The sequence below is a fragment of the Cupressus sempervirens genome, chromosome 10 (genome assembly GCF_028749045.1).
Source record: "Cupressus sempervirens isolate cs-2001-9-10 chromosome 10, ASM2874904v1, whole genome shotgun sequence".
In the NCBI taxonomy this organism is placed as follows: domain Eukaryota; kingdom Viridiplantae; phylum Streptophyta; class Pinopsida; order Cupressales; family Cupressaceae; genus Cupressus; species Cupressus sempervirens.
The window spans coordinates 345682576-345700818 of record NC_143127.1 but is presented as its reverse complement, the minus strand read 5'-3'; the positions used below and the strand labels follow the sequence as shown (position 1 = coordinate 345700818).

The 18243-nt window shown below is 33.5% G+C and overlaps 1 protein-coding gene across 1 annotated transcript in view; it reads right to left on the bottom strand.

The window, feature by feature from the left end:
• Positions 1 to 1644: 1644 nt before the first annotated feature.
• LOC149534000 (peptidyl-prolyl cis-trans isomerase CYP40-like) overlaps positions 1645 to 18243 on the bottom strand; it is a 71503-nt gene continuing 54904 nt past the window's right edge. Inside the window, exons 6-9 of the mRNA XM_089802990.1 lie at positions 2888 to 2963; positions 2730 to 2767; positions 2526 to 2605; positions 1645 to 2238 (exon numbers count right to left, since the gene is read on the bottom strand). Coding sequence (XP_089659116.1) covers positions 2552 to 2605; positions 2730 to 2767; positions 2888 to 2963 — 168 coding nt within the window. The 3' untranslated portion in view covers positions 1645 to 2238; positions 2526 to 2551. The remainder of the gene's footprint in view (positions 2239 to 2525; positions 2606 to 2729; positions 2768 to 2887; positions 2964 to 18243) is intronic.

The window sequence follows — 18243 nt, the reverse complement described above, 5'->3', positions numbered from 1 at the left end:
CATAAAACATGGGTCAATGAGTTTGACTCAAAAATCACACAATTAAATCCTAATAGCAATATCACAATATAATTCATGTTTATAGATTTCTAACTAATAAAGAAAGAAATACAAATACTAATTGTACTTTTAAGTTCGTAAGACAAACTTATGACATTATTCATAAGGAGACAAATAATCTCAATTTGACTACTAAATTAAGTTGAATACAAAGTAAAGCTTTAGATGCATCTTATAACATCAAGAAAACAATCTCATCTATAACAAACCAAATACTCACTATAAATTTTCTAATTCTAATCATTGTTTCCACATAGAATGACATAATTTATATATGTAAGCACATTTAACAACTACACAACACCTTATTTAATTTACAACTTCATTCATGAAAAAGTACTACATTTAACCCAAAAAACATGCTAACTTGATAATAAAATTGTGATCTACATTAATCTCTAACACTAAGAAAAATAAATGAAACTATATGTATAATTCAAACAACTTAATTTAACCTACACAACTTGATAATAATTGCCAATGATAAATTAGAGTGTGTGTACGTGCACAATCCCTTAATTGTTATGCAAAGAGTAGAAAAATAACATAACAGTAAATTGTGAGCCTCTTATCTATGAGGTCTTGGATTCGAATCTACTCCAACTTATTTAATAATCATTATTATTAATAACAAAACATAATAATAATTAATCTTGGCTTCAGCAAATAAGGTGCCTATTGCAACTTGCATTTTGATGGAAAAATGAGCCTATATATATATATATATATATATATATATATATATATATATATATATATGACAAACATTTTATGATTTTAAATATTTAAGCATATGGTTGTAAGGGTTACTTCTATGGTTAGTGTTACAATTATGGTTAATGTTGGTGATAGGATTAAGGTTAAGGTTGATATTAGGGGCAAGGTTAGGATATTACATGAATTTTAATTTTTTATATCTACGGGTAAGGGTTAGTGTTAGGGTTAGTATCAGTATTACGATTAGTGCTGTTAAAGTTAGTGTTAATATTACAATTAAGGTTTGTATTAGGATTAGGATTAGTATCATAGTTAACGTTAGCATTTCACCAAGGATCAATGGTAGGGTTATGATTTCAGTTAGAATTAACAGTTTAAAGCTATGAGTAATGATGGTTACAATTAGAGTTCAAACTTGGGGTAGGGAGAAATTAAGGGTTAGGTTATAATTATGATTAGGAGTTAGGATTAGAGTTAGTATTTAGATTATAGTTTATTTGGGTTCAAAACACAGATATGGTTAGAGTTAGAGGGAAAATTAAGATAAATTTTATAATTAAAATTTAAGGTTGAGGTTGGGGTCAGAGGTTATGGTTAGAATTATGGCAAGAGCCAGTATTGGAATTACTGAAAGCCCCAAATTTAAAATTAATTATTACATATACAGGTTCTTGTCTACATGCAAAGGAAAAACTACCTAACACAAAAAGGCCCTGCATTTAAAAAATGTACATCCCATCTTACAAAATATCTGTTCTATCTTCTCCGCCAACATATATTTTTCTTTTAAATACACAAACCAAAAAATATACTCTATAACTGGAAAAATTGAACCAAAAACTTCAAAAATCCTTCTTAACTATCAGATTGCAAGGACTATCAGTATCGAATATTTTGATTAAAAAGAATGTTCCGCTTGTGTTTATGAGTTTCTGGAATGGATGTTCATGCCTCTTACAGTTCTGAACTGGTCCGAGTTTTGTAACCAGACCATAATCACCATTTGCTCCCTGGCTTGAATCCAAGTCCAGTGAAAAAAATTAGCAAAAGCTAGCAAGCAAGGAAATTTCAATCAAGCTGATAAGTCTTGTTCAGGTTGTGCCAGAGTTTTTGTTCAGAATATGCCAGACCATATAAAATCTAAAGAGATCCCGTTCCCGTCAAAAAGAAAATTAAATCCAAAAACATTGCCCATGTTCAACCAATCAAAGAAAAATTATCAGTGCTCTCTTTCAGAGCCATGTACATCATCCCTCTGGTGATCTTGCAAATCATTGTCAAAAAAGGATATTAGTAATAATTACAGATTGACATTATATGGTCAATTTCTCATTGTTTTTATTGTCTGTCTTGGTTTCCAACTTATTCAGCATCTCTTTGCAGAATCCGAACAAAATTGTTGAGATTATAAATTGTTGCACATGGCTGTTCTGGACCTGGACTTTTCCTGGCCTGGTCTACCTGTGTGTGAAACCAAGCAACATGTAGCAATCAGAATAAGTACAATAGGTCTACGGAAAAATCAACAAAATATCAATCTTGTAAAAGGGAAAAAAGAATAGTTGTTGTCAACCATATTTAAATCCAGATTATCAAATTCCTCGGCAGTAAAGTAAGGGAGGTAAGTCTATTTCCAAACGTGCAATTCCTATCGATGTCAGATTACTATTGCAATTCTAGCGGTGTACTTAACCAACAAGGATTGTATTCACATAGAGAATTGACAAAATAAAGACTATAAAACCTACCTAAAGCACAAGTCTATAAAATTCAATCATTGGAACATCTTTGCATACGCTTTTCGTTCTTGCTGTTGCCTATCAAATATCTGCAAAATATTTCTTTTATTGGATTAGAATATATATATTCTTCTTGTGATAGAGAGAATCAATTCACTAAAATATTTGTGATTCCTACTTTCCTTCATTCCAAAAAAGCCATTTAGTAATTACCTTCTTCCTGACAATGGCAAGTTCTTTCTTAATCCCCGCTGCAGAGGATAAACACAGTTCTTGTGAGATAGTTGACAAATTAGAGATAAAGCATATGAAACAAAACTGTATGTTGAATTATGAGCTTCAATGATCACAAGAAATATAATGTAACTTACCATCATTGGGTTCTAATATCAAAGCTTTCTGAAAGCTTACAACAGCCGCATCTACATCATTTAAAGCCATGTGTGCCTGCCAAAAACAAACAAATTTCTTTCCATTTAATGCAATTAAATCAAAATATGTTTTCCAAGAATATAAGCTGCTCCCATAACAAGCATTATAAAATTGTATTCAACAATAGCCAAAATCAGATAAGAATATACATGCTGGGTAGAAGTGAAAATCAAACTTTCCAAACAGAGAAGTCTCATAAAAGAATATCATACAGTAAGATTTCAAATATCAAGCATCAGAACAAGGGATGTAATTTGGGATTTCAAAAAGCTGGTCAAAGAAGAGAGCTATCTCCTGCAGAATGCCTACAATAAAACTGTATCAGCATCCTCTTGCCCATAACTCCAACAGTACGTATGGCATTACAGATAAATTTCTTCCACAATAACTAGCATCAAATAGAGCACAACAGGCATGGTTGCATTAGAACAAAACGTAAGTAGAACAGAGAGTATCCCAATCCTAGTCCATACATCAGTATCCATGATTGTGATATTGCTATCAGGATTTAACTGTGTAGTTTTTGAGTCAAACTCATTAACCCATGTTTCATGAGGAGTGGTTCCCATGAACTCATCTCTCATGAGAATGAATGAAACAATTAGTACTCATTAGATCTAGGTGATGCTCACACAGATGAAGCACCGGGACTTCCCAAGAGGTCACCCATCTCCTACTTATCACTATCTATGATGTTTAAGAAATGACAGACTCTTGAAAAGCAATGACTTACAAGTTGCACCAAATAGAGCACAGAAGATGTTCTTAATTGGATAAGAGCAAAAATACAAAATGAAGGTTTACAAACATAAGAAGCAATGTTTGTCTATATGAATATTAATTGCCAATGGGATTTGATTAAAAGTGTGTATAATAAATCCATCTTTTCACACTGTCATCACAAAATTTTGCAATATTTGGGATTTTCAAGGTAAAATATTGTGGGCATAGAATTTAAGCTGTGACTGCAGTGGGCACATTCACATAATCTATGCATAAATGTGCATACAACAATTAAAGCATAAGTAACCCAAAACTGCCAAGAAAGGGTACCCATTTTGTTAATGACAAATCATAAAATCTAAACAGCCAACTATTGACACTGAAGCAATATCTATCAAAATTTAGAGATGAATCAAAATATGATGTTTTTAAAGAGCTAAAAATACTAATCCTCTTCTAGGAACGAAATTTAGAAGAAAAAGTGTCTCAGAGCAATTTAAAACAAGTAAGCTAATCAACAGACACAAACACAATACAATTCTAACACAAAATATGTATTCAAAATCATCAGTTGTGACCATAAGAAAGATTGTAATAGCAATCCCCCAGATACCACCATATTTCTCAGTCTTCCACAAGGACATAGCCATTTTGGATGCCATCTAAGACAACCCAAACCCAAGGAAGAAAGAAGTCCCTTTTCTTCATCAGAAGTGGGAAAAAGGGAGGATGTGCCTAACTTGGAGAAGCCTAAGGACTGTCATTTACACTTTCAAAAAGAAATAGAACAGTTTATATTAAAATGGAAACATAACAAAACCTACCATACAAAATTAGGGACTAAGACTTGTAAACCCTAAACCCATGTCATTTTGCATTTGCGACAACAAGAAAAGAGGAAAACAGAGGAAGAGGATTTTCCAGTCAGCCATCAGCATTTTACCTCATCCACTCGTTTGCATTGAACAGAAACATGTTGTGATTAAACCAGTCATATATTTCCTAGCAATAAGCCTGCTAATAATTATTGTTTTTCTTTTTTCTTCTCACGTGAAATGAGCTACGTTCCCAGGACGCATACCCAGCCTAAAAACAGGAGTTTCGGAAACGGAGACGTCCCGGGGACAGGTATGGGACGTCCCCCAGCCATCCCCAAAAAAGGCAAATTACCAGGGGATGTCCCCGAAACTCGGGGACGGCTGCGAAAAGAGGGGGATGGCTGGCCGTCCCCAGTACGGAAAGGGGATGCCTAGATGTCCCCTAACCGTACTAGGTACAGCCAGCCATCCCCAAATGTTTTTTTTAAATAATTTTATTTATTATTTAATGCAAAAAAATTTTAAAATGAGTATTAAAAAATAATTTTATGGCTCCTTAGTCGCCGAGGTGAGCCCCACCCCTCCAAATGCGGTAGATGCAGAATAGGTGCAGCAGTCTGCTTCATTTTTTCTATGTTATGTTTTTTTATTTTACGTTGAATGTGAACATGATTATGATACATTGATACTTATTACTTTATGGCAGCCCTCGAGCCTTCGGGCGAATAGCTTTAGGCATATGTAGATTTAGATTTTCAGATTTATCATTATGATATAGTTCACTAATATTGATATGCATTTTGACAATTGAGTACTGAAATCAGATATTATTTCCTAGATGGCATTCAAATGTTGTCTATTATGGTTCTATAATGTTTAAATGACATGCTTTGTGCTTAGTTTCATATGAATGACATGTATATTTGCAAATATCAATGTATATTTTAAAATTTTCCCATATATATAGCCGTTCCCACCCCCCCCCCCCCCCACTAAAAATTAAAAAAATTCGCCAAAAAAATTTGTCGTCCCGGAAACCTATCCTGTCGTCCCCCACTATCCCCGTACCAGAAACTTGGGGTAACATAGGAAATGATATTTTAAAGATGCTTTTCACTCGCATGTGTAATGGGTAATGAAGAAATTGTTTTTTTTCATTTGTATATTGAAAAGATCTTATTTCTTTGTGAATCTACAAATTACTGTATTCTTTGCACTTACAATGTGTTTGTATTCTTTCCAAGACTAAATTGTTTGTATTCTTTCCAAGACTAAATTGAGTTAGTCGAACAAATACAAGGATCAATATAAAATGGGCAATCTAAGTGAGAGAGGGGAAATAGGTAGAGGCAATCCACATGATGCCAACTATTATCATCTTGTTTCAATCCTCTGAATCACAGTAGTTGGAGAATAAAGAGATTTTGGAGTGGAATCATACTTCTATATATTAAGATAATATCTTATACTTTCTATAATAGTCAACTACTTGTCTGTAGTCCGTCTTTCAATCTAGATAGGAATGTTTCCTATCCCGTCTCTTTTTTCTTCGGTCCAAATAGGAATGTTTCCTATCCTGTCTCTAGTTTTGTTTCTAATTCCGTCTTCAGTCTACGTTGTTTCTTTTAGAAACAACGTCCTTGTAATTCTTTATAAGGAACACATTTGTTCCTCTGTTAATCAATGAATCATCCGGAAATCCGTTAATCTGCCAACTCTTCTTGAATCTTGTAATATGGTATCAGAGCTATTACATAAATTTTTTCGAAAAAATTTATAATTTCTTCGTGAAATTATTTGTTTAAATTTTTTCAAAAATTTTTCTGTTGAATTTCTCTAAAACCCGCTTAGGGTTTTCGGCCTAGAGAAATTCCCGAACTCAGGTCTGCCTGTGTTTGTTCAGCACACTCTAGCCCCATTCGTCCATGCACATCGATCCTTGAAGAAAAATCTGCCATTTTTTATCAAGAAATCTGAAGTTTTTTCAAGCTTTTTTCAGCTAGGGCCCTTTTTTTTCGAAACCCTAATTTTTGGGGTCGAAAAAATATTTTGTTTGCAGATTCTTGGTTTTTTGAGAGCTCAACTGGGTTGTCGTCCGTTTTTTCTGGGTGCCTCGATTTGTGTGCCTCAATTTTTGAGCCAACAGATCCAGAAAACGACAGCGGATTCCTTTTGAGTTTTTCGAGCTCTCTTCTGGGTCATTCTCTGATTCTTCTGGGTCTTTCGTATTTTTGCCTCAAAGAACGTGCCTTCACAGATTTTCACAATTTTTCATTGAAAAACGTGCCATGGCATCTCTGACAAATATTCTGCTCAAACATAATTCCAAATTCAATGGTCGCAATTATGGAACCTAGAAGCAGCGCATCATCGCAATCTTCGAATACCGAAACACCGATCAACTTGTTCTGGGTGTTACGCAGCGTCCGACTTCTCCGGGTCCTAATCAAGGCGAAGCTGCATTTTTCGCCTTCTAAATCTGTTTCTGTTTTTCTGGGTTTGTTGATTTTCTCCTCAAAAAACATTTCAAGTTGTCTGTAATACGCAAGGTTGTGTGAGATTCTGGGTTTGTTGATTTTCTCCTCAAAAATCATTTCAAGTTGTCTATAATACGCAAGGTTGTGTTAGATTCTAGGTTTGTTGATTTTCTCCTCAAAAATCATTTCAAGTTGTTTGTAATACGCAAGGTTGCGTGAGATTCTGGGTTTTACTGTTTTTTCCACAAAAACAAAGTTTTGTAATTGCAACTTATTTTGAGTCATAGCAATCTTCTAGCAAAGCTTCTTGGTTTCAACATTCTGTAGATCCAAGACGGGTCTCAATTATCCCAGAATGTTCCGACATTCGTACGTTGACCATTAAGGGAGGGTATTAAGATAATATCTTATACTTTCTATAATAATCAACTACTTGTCTGTAGTCCGTCTTTCAGTCTAGATAGGAATGTTTCCTATCCCGTCTCTTTTTTCTTTAGTCCAAATAGGAATGTTTCCTATCCTGTCTCTAGTTTTGTTTCTAATTCCGTCTTCAGTCTACGTTGTTTCTTTTAGAAACAGCGTCCTTGTAATTCTTTATAAGGAACACATTTGTTCCTCTGTTAATCAATGAATCATCCGGAAATCCGTTAATCTGCCAACTCTTCTTGAATCTTGTAATACTATATCCTCCATCTCCATCTCCATCTCCCCCAATGGCATGTATTTTCTGGAGAGGGAAACAAAAAGTGATGGCATGATCTGCTACTTCCAGTACAGATTTGTGCACCTCATACAGATAACATAGTTTTGGTGTCAGCACAATGAACTACTTAATTATTTTATAATGTTAGGCTACAAATATATCTTATAGTATAAGAAAGGAAAAATCTTATACTTAAAAAGTTAAATGTTATATTATAAGGTTCTGCCCAGCCACTTGACCCACCCATTTCTGAACTGATACATCGGGTTTGATTTCTCAATTATCCATTGCAATATAGCCTCCTAAATTCTATAAGTGCCATGAAGCTCTCAATTCCGATTTCCTCTTGCCTCATGGAGGCCCAATTTCACTCATAAGGACTTCAAAGGCTGGAAACCCAATTTACTTCATAAGGGTGAGATTTCAAATTTTTGATTGACTCATGGCCTAATTTCTCACTAGCACTTGCCACATGTAGGCTAAAACTCTGACTTGACTCATCAAGGTATGGATTCCAATGTTTACTTGGTACATCAAGCTCTAAATTCCAAAAAATTTAGGTGTCACATCAAGCCTCCAACCCGACTTGACACATATAGGGAAGAATTCCAAAATTTACCATTAAGTATTTGCCACGTGAAGCATTAAATTCTAAAAATGCCTAAGTGTTGCCTAATGAGACCATAAAATATGTATTGTCTATACACTTGAAAATTTTGATGGAAATGTTTACGAAGTCGACCTTGGAAGAGTTAGAATCATTGACCACTAAAAATACATTTATTATTGGCAATCAAACATTTCATGAAGATCAATTTGATTAATTGCTAATAAACTTCAAGGGCCACGAATTGAATGCCCACTAGTGTAATGTCCTCTCTTGGGATTGACCCTCAATTTGCTTCAAACTTCCAACTTAGGGTTTGGAATATATCTTATTTTGAATATTGTGAATAACTTATGATAACTTCAATTGTATTTTGCTATTGAATATATACAATGTGTAACCCCACACAATATGTTCATCCAAAATATACAAATTCTTTGAAAGATATATGTCTGGAAGATAATAATTATATACCTCCCGCAATAGTAATAAGATGACCTAAGTTGATGTACTTACTTTGTCCACTACTGTTTCTCCTTTACTTTATTTCAATGATTAATAACTTCCTCAATGTTCCTCTTATTCATTATGTCCTTTATCGACTACTCTTCATGTTTTATATCCTTATATATTTATTGGTTACTCGTACTTGGTTCCCCTTATTATTACCTAATCCCACTTTCCCTAATCCCCTTATCCTTTCCCCCCTTTGATGGTGATATTAGATTTCTAAACTTAGTTTAACATAAGTAATGCCCAATATGTATGGACATTGTTTTATTTTCCTTGTCTTCACTTCTTAACTTCCATCAATGTTTTTACTTACCAATATGATTTGGTTGCCGATGACTTTCTTTCCTCCTTATTTGTTGGTATCCCTTCCATTAAGGGTGGCCGAGTATTACCACCTTTTCATTAAATATCTTTATTTATGTTTTGTTGTCTTCCCCTCTTCACTTCTATCCTCTCATCAATGCTACCTTTAGCCGCTCAATGGGCGGATGTCTTTCGATGTGGGACTCCCAACCCAAAGGGATGACACACTATTTGTTGGAATATGATCAAAATAATAGAAATTATATTAGGATCGTTTAATTAGAAATTATTAACACTATTATTGTTGAGTGATATATGTAATTGGAGAATATTGTTATTGAATAAAATATGAAATAATAATTTTGATTGAACAATTAAATACTTAATGCTATTAATGTATTAAATATATTATGAATTTTTACTCATATTTGTCGAAGATATTGTTGTGATCACTCAATGTTGACTCCTTTCTCCTGTTATTAAAGATGACTTGAGAATGTAATGGTTATGTCGCTTCACTGGGGTCATTACGAGGGTTATTCACTACTGCTAGGCTATTTATAATTGATGGCTCCTTGGAAGTTTATAGACTCGGTGTTCTTCAAGGATCACTTTAAACTTGATTAGGGTTTTGATTTTAACCACGATATATAAGATTGGAATTAGTAATCATCGCTCATATACTGTTAATTATGACTTAGTCATATTAAAATATTAATAATATATCACATCATATTATTATTATTATATAATTACTCAATATTTAATACTTGAATCATTTATAATAGTTGGGTTCCATTCCAAGAGGGGTCATGACAGTCCGCCCTCGAAATTACCTGTCCTCGAGCAATGACAACTTATATAGATCTTACCATATGAAGTCAATATATGTCGTGATGCAAGACACACAAAGCATCCATGAAGTATACATACTAATGCATGAGGAGACCAAGCATACACAATGAATCCACGAAGACATGAAACATACAAGATGTAAACACATAGTACACATTTTTCAATTCCTTGATTAAACCCTACAATTTACATTTTTAGGGTTAGAGAAGGGATTTACAAAATTTTACTTCCACGTTATACTTTATAATTGTGAACCCTACAACCACAAGGCAATAATTAGTACACACACACACACACACAAACACACTATATATATATAACTATATAAAACTATAGATATAACATATATATATATATATATATATATATATATATATATATATATATATAAAGTGTGTCGCAATAAATTAATCCAAGCCAATTCCCTACTAAGCCCAAGAGTGAAACTTTGGCCCCCTTGGCCTTGGTGGTAGGTATTAGCCATCCATTGGATGTGGCCTACTTAGCGGGACACTTGTTTTACTTCCCAATTCATGCCTCATCCTAAATGGCGGAAATGGTGAATCATAGTAGGGTTCTCAAATTAACCAATCCCAACTCAAGAGTAGGACTTTGGCCCTCTTGGCCTTGGTGGCATGGGTTTTAGGCATCCACCAAGGTGCTCTACTTACATAGTTGTCATATCCTTCTTTAGTTTGTCCAATATAAGCCCAAGGGCATGACTTCGACTCTACTTAGATGATGTTGTCTTTAACTTGTCCAATCTAAGCCCAAGATCAAGACTTTGGCCCTCTTGGCCTTGATGGCATGTGCTAAACATCAAGGTGGTCAACTTAGATGGCATTCCTCTTATATTCATTTAGTAGGAATCATGTATGCAGTACAATAGGGTTCTTGGTATATCCAACGTAAGTCCAAGAGCGAGACTTTAACACTCTTGGCCTTGATGGCAAGTGTTAGGCATCCATCAAGGTGGCATGCTACTTAGATGGTGAGCTTATTCCTTATCTATATATTCTTCATTAATTTCATGTTTCTTACACTAACAATGATGTGCATATAATATAGATATATTTTTATTTTATTTTTTAAATGATTTTGGTAATTGTTTGTCATTGCTAGCGCTATAGCTCCTCAAAATCCCTTTGGGCTTTTGTTCTTCCATCCTTCACTATAATGTCACTATGGACATGTTTTATTTTCTTGCCCAAATATTCTTTTATCTCCTTGTCAGCCTAGATAATTTCCAATCAGTGAGCCTGGTTCCTTCTTCCACATTTATGTCTTGGTTCCCATTGTTATATGCATATGAAGCATAAGTTCTTTCTCTTCAATTCATCATGTTTACTCTTGATTTCTCTTTTGCATTTATGGTTGGGATACATCATTAACAAGAAATCAGTCCCAAACTAAGTTACCGATTCGGGAGCAGATTCCGGAAGCAGATCTGGGATGCAAGGGAAAATAATTTTTTTGGATGCAAATGCGGCAGAAGCGTGTGTGTGTGTGTGTGTGTGTATATATATTTTAAGAAAAAAAATGTATGTATATATATGTATGTATGTATGTATGTATGTATGTATGTATATGCAAAGAAATGCAAGAAATATACAAAGACAAATCATTTGATAGTATGACTATGGTACTTCATCCTTTATCAAAATTGAAGATATTTCAAAATTCATATGATATATCAATATGTGCTTGTTCAACATTAGAGCTTAGTCTTAGACAATAAGTTCCAATAGGTCATGTTCAAGGTCCATTGCTTTGGCGACATAGCTCCTTTCTCTACTATTATTTTCCTCTTTATGAGAATGCTTCAAATGTCTGCTTGAAGCAAAGTTCTTGGATCTGTCTTTTGTTGGGTGTGTGTCAAAGTTTAATACCTGTTGGATTGCCCCTTTTCAGTTTACAGGTTCTAGGGCACCTCCTATGCTCTTGATTGATTCCTTTAATCCATCTACAAATAAGTAGGTGAGTCTTACATGAGAGACTTCTGCTACCATGGCTGCCAATCTCTCAAACTCAATAGCAAATTCCTCCCTGATCCTTCTTGTTTGAGTTTAGTTAATCTCTTGAAGTACCATTGCAAGTTTATTCAATCAAATTGTTTTATGAGCTTTGGTGTGAATTCAACATAACTTTTTATTTGGTTATGACCTTTGGTGATAAGACCATGTTGCCACCATTCTTGGGCTGTCCCAATTAAATGGAGTACTATAAACTTGATGGTGCTTCCCTTCATCATGGGGGCTTAATGAAAGATAGGTGTCCAACATTTGTACCCATAAATGTGTTGTAATTTTCCCCAATCCTTCAATTTTGGGAAGATTTCATCTTTGCATCACAATAGTCTTTAAAAGATATTTCCTTGCTATGTTCAGGGTTGATTCTAGAATATGCATTTATAATGTTATCAATATCATTCATGTAATCACCATTTATTCCATCTTCTTCCTCATGTTCCTCCTCAAGTAGGAAGGGGGGTCTTGTTGGCCTTGGGTCCATTATTCTTGATTGGTTATTATCTTCGGATTGATTAGAGTTTATAAATCTTCTATTCTCACTCATATTATGAATGACTTCAAGGAGGAGTCGATCTATCTCACTTTGCTCAATGATAGCTTGGGCATTTCTCTCATTTTCTCTATTCTCAATTCATTTCTCAATTGATCACTCATGGTAGTGGTAAGTTTCCTCCTTTCTCGTTCTAATGCTCTTTGAGTCCTTTCACTAGTTTGCATTAACTACCTTTCATAGGATGGCAGGAAAGATGATTTGATACCACTTGTAATGTCCCCTCTTGGGATTCACCCTCAATTTGCTTCAAACTTCCAACCCAGGATCTTGAATATATCTTATTTTGAACATTGTAAATAACTTATGAGAACTTCAATTGTATTTTTCTATTGAAGATATACAAAGTGTATCCAAAATATATAGAATCTTTGAAAGATATATGTATGGAAGATAATAATTTCATTTGCAAAAAAGCATTTTACTATTATATAACTTCTGAGAACTTCCAACTTAGGGTTTGGAATATATCTTATTTTGAATATTGTAAATAACTTATAAGAACTTCAATTGTATTTTACTATTGAAGATATACAAAGTGTATCCAAAATATACAAAATCTTTGAAAGTTATATGTATGGAAGATAATAATTTCATTTGCAAAAAAGTATATTTAATATTACATACGTCCCATAATAAAAATAAGATGACTAAATTGACGTACTTATTTTGTCCACTATTGTTTCTCCCTTACTTTATTTCACTTACTAGTAACTTCCTCAATGTTTTTCTTATTCATTATGTCTTTTATCGACCACTCTTCATGTTTTATATCCTTATATTTATCAGTTACTCATACTTGGTTCCCCTTATTATTATCTAATCTCACTTTCCCTAATTCCCTTATCCTTTCCCCCCTTTGATAGTGGTAATATAGATTTCTAAGCTTGGTTTGATATTAGTAATGCCCGATATATGAGGACATCATTTATTTTCCTTCTCTTTACTTCTTAACATCCATCAATGTTTTTACTTTACAATATGATTTGGTTGTCAATAACTTTCTTTCCTCCTTATTTGTTGTTATCCCTTCCAACATGTGTGCCCAAGAATCACAACATTTTCATTAAATATCTTTTTTTATTTGTTGTCTTCCCCTTTTCACCTCTATTCTCCATCGATGCCACCTTTAAAGCCATTTAATGGGTGGATGTCTTTCAATGTGGGACCCCAGACCCAAAGGGATGACACACCATTCGTTGGAATATGTTTAGAATAATTGAAATTACATTAGGATTGGTTAATTAGAGAGTATTAACATTATAAATGTTGAGTAATATATGTAATTGGAGAATATTATTATTGAATTGAATAAAATATGAATTAATAATTGGATTGAATAATTAAATACTTAATGCTATTAACATATTAAATGGATTATGAATTTAGAGTCATATGTGTCAATGATATTGTTGTGATCACTCAATGTTGACTCCTTTCTCCTATCATCAAAGATGACTTGAGAATGTAATAGTTTCGTAGCATCATTAGGGCCAAGGTGTTGTCATTATGACGGTTGTTCACTATTGTCTGGTCATTTATAATTGATGGCTCTTTGTAAGTTTATTGACTCAATTTCATGCAAGGATCATTTTATTCTTGATTAGGGTTTCGATGTTTACCACAATATATTAGATTGGTATAAGTAATTATTTCTCATATATGTATATGAGATAAATAGAGTACAAATAACATTTGATCACATACTGTTAATTATGGCAATCATATTAACATATTAATAATATATAACATCGTATTATTATCATATTTACTCAATATTTAATACTTTAATCATTTACAATAGTTGGGTTCCATTCCAAGAGGGATCATGACAATAAGCCACAATTTTAGTGAGAGGATGTGTATTTTGACTTAAGTTTTGTTTCTCCAAGGCATATAAATTAGGTGTTGAATCCAATTCAAAACAATTTCTTAAGTGCAGATCGAACTCCTCTATCAGCAGCCAAATTTAAACCTCATAAATCATTCGAATATTGGAGACAACAGCTACACTTGGAGGCTAATTCAAACTACTACTCAATTTGGATAATATGAAGTAGCCAAGATCATATCCAACCAAAAATAAGGCCTGTAGTTTTTACGCTCAGAATCTTACCATCTTCAGGAAGGTGAATCATTTTTACAACGTTTTCATGATGCATTGAGGTCTGTAGATGCATGGTTTGATGAGGATTTCGAAAGAAAATCAAATGAAGAAATTGTGTGACTCTGAACTTTAATGCCACTTTATCATTGAGATTCAACTCGAAATTGATATTCAATATTGCAACTCACATTTGTAGTTCTAATGAGTTGATGTTTGATGTGTGTTCCATTTTGTTCAAAATGCAAGGAATTGAAGTCAATATGGCAATTCGAACTCAATGGGACATGTCATGAGAGATGTTATCATCATGAGTCTGATTTTCTGTTACTAACCAAAAGGAGATCTTGAGCACCATCAAACCACAAGTTGTTCACCAAGCGAGTGAATAAATTCCTACTTGAATTTCCTCCCATATCCAAATTCAATGGGATAGTCCAACTACATGAAACATTTCTACAAGCCCAAGCCCGAGATCAATACATCAAGATTGCAAGTGCAAGTTCATGAACATGTCAATGAGGAAAATTCAATGTTACCTGAGGACATGGTTCCACTCGCATGTGAACTCTCAATTTAAATTGTTAAACACAAACGTTATATGTTAAGGTTCTATAATATATGTAAGCATGCTTTATCCATGTTTTCATATGAATATTTAAAAATTTCCCTATTTTTTTAAAGAAAATCTGTATTTTTTATGTAGCTGTCCCCATTGCTGTCCTCTAATCCAGGGCAAAAATATGTCCCGAAACATGTTTCCCTGTCCCCCCATTCTGGAAACTTGGGATAACATAGGGGAATTTCAATGTGAAGGGTATTGAAGGATAGGAAAGAATGCATGAAGAAGAGGCAAGTTGAGAATATGAGCCATCACAATTGAAGGCTTGAGAATGTTTTCTCATCATCAAGACATAGTTATCATGACTATAAGCTAAACCTACTAAGGTGGCACCCATTCAGCTTCAACTAGTCAGATCATGCCAAGTATCTCCATAGAAGATCTCAACAACATTACATCCAAATTTATTGAATTTTCCAAAAAGGAAAAGTCAAAAGAAATTATCTTCTAAAGGAAGACTTGTAAAGCCCACATTGCATTTTATTATTGACCCATTGATTGAAGCCTTCTATAAACTTCTACCTAGCTTATTTTCTCATTGGTCTGTAAGAGCATTGTAATTTTCTTTTTGGCCCACAAGGTGGTGACCACATGTATTTGGTCAAGCATTTAATGCTTACTAGAGTTGTGTTGGATTAATCTTGGCCCTTTGAAACAAATCCTCAGTCATTCATTTCACTAGGAACTACTATAAAAGGCAAAACCTTGTCATTTGTAAGGACGAGAGACTGTTGAAATTGTTTCTATAATATTGCCATGATTGTTCATAATTCATTGTTGGTCTTTACAGTGGATTACTTGTATCATTTTGGAATTTTGCATGATTTCTACAGTTCCTCACTTAATTTAGCATTATTTTGATGTTGATTAAAAATAGTGGTTAATTTAATGGAAGATAATGTGGATGCATCTTTGTTGAACTCACATAGACCATACCACTAGCAGCTTGTTGATTGTAAGTCCGCCTTACATAGTCAATTGACATATTTATGAGCTTTACTTCAATTATTGCTTGCATAATGATATGCCTCAATAGATGGCGTTAATGAAATGGTAGTAGTTTGAACATCTTAAATATACATTAGGAGATCACACTAGCTTTGTTCATCTTAATGGCTAAACTAAGTCTAGTAGAGTCAAACATTCACAGTTTCTTGCATTCTAGGAGCATAATAGCTCTCTCAACCCTAATCCTTTGCAGTTTGTTTGGTTAGATAAGTTGAAGTAGTTGATGTCTACTGAATGAACCTAACTTATCACATTATTACAAATAAATGAAAGCCATCATATGAAAGAAATTTGGGGTTGTCTCATTTGACCAATCAGTTCATATACATAGGTCAGCATATGAGCATCCTTGTTCAAGATAGAGTTTGAGATATGGTGTTTCATTTGGATTGCTAGGTATTTGATTCTGCATGTTGCAGTGGCATCAACCTCACATCAGTACAGCCCTAATAGTGCTCTTGTGTCTTTAGTTAAGGGCCTGGCTTTTCAAAAGAATATGAAGAAGAAAAATCAATAGAAAGGGTAAAAGGAAATGAACTGAGGCAACATTTAGTCTACCATATGAATTGACAGGTAAGAAAAATTAAAATTCATGGGCATTTCTTTCGATTACAAGAAATTTGCAAGTCACCATAAATTAAAATATCCCACTTGGCTCACAAAATAAAAAGAAGAATGTTTGTAGAATGAAAGTGTTGATTAGTGTTGTTGGAAAAGCATCAATAAAGGGTTCTATGCTTATTAATCCTTTGTCGCATCCAAAATTCTCAAATAGTATCATTCCCACCACCTAGGTTCTAGCAAAAAAACATGAACATATCAACCACCACCAAGGTTAGAGTTAACCTTGATACAACCCCTTCCAGTTCCTCAACGAGTACTCCCCAAAATAACAAAAAAAAGTTAATTTCAGGTATAATACAGCAATTCCAGCAGTCTCAAAGTCAATGTGACTTCTTACCAACTCAATAAACTCCCCAATCAAAAACATGGCATATGACAACACCAAACTGAAACTAATGAGAATTTCAATTTCATTCTCCTTGTTTTAATGAAATCAAAATGGGTAGAATTATCCTTGTTTTAATGAAATCAAAATGGGTAGAATTATCCTTGTTTTAATGAAATCAAAATGGGTAGAATCTTTAACAAAGGGACAAGTATTCCATTCCCTACCATTTTAGCTTCTTAGCCAGCTATGCCACAAATTGGTAAGTAGGGGCACCAACAGACACCTCCTTCATGAAACTATCTCATGAAAATTTAATTTTACAGCTCCTGTTGTCTCAGATAAATGAAATCAACAAAATCTTGATGAAAGTACAAGTATTTGCTGCCAGCAAGTTTATGTCCTCAATTTATAGTGGCAGAGACAATGGTCTCAATTGGTCACAATCATAGAGGCAGAATTCTTTCTCGAAAAGTTTAGAGCACACCAAAAAGATAATACATTTTTTAAATTTATCTGGATAAAATCAAGAAAAACCATGAACCTTGAAAACAAATTTTAAAAAATCACAGAGAAATTATTGATATTAATTTATATATAAAGCCATCTAATTGGATAGGGAGCAAGTCAGTGAAACTAAAGGAGTGTGTACACCACGAATTTTCATTGATTCCAATTATTTGTTAAATAATCAAGATAATAGATTTTTTCAATTTACCAGAAGTATAAGATCAAGAAAAATCATGAACCTTAACAAATTTTTAAAAAATCACAGAGAAATTATTGATGTTAATTTATATATAAAGCCATCTAATTGAATTAGGAGCGAGTCGGTGAAAGTAAAGGAGTGTGTATACCACGAGTTTTCATTGATTCCCATTATTTGTTAAATTATCAAGATAACAGATTTTTTCAATTTATCAGGATGAAATCAAGAAAAATCATGAACCTTAAAAATAAATTTTAAAAAAATCACAGAGATATTATTGATATTAATTTATATATAAAGCCATCTAATTGGATAGGGAGCAAG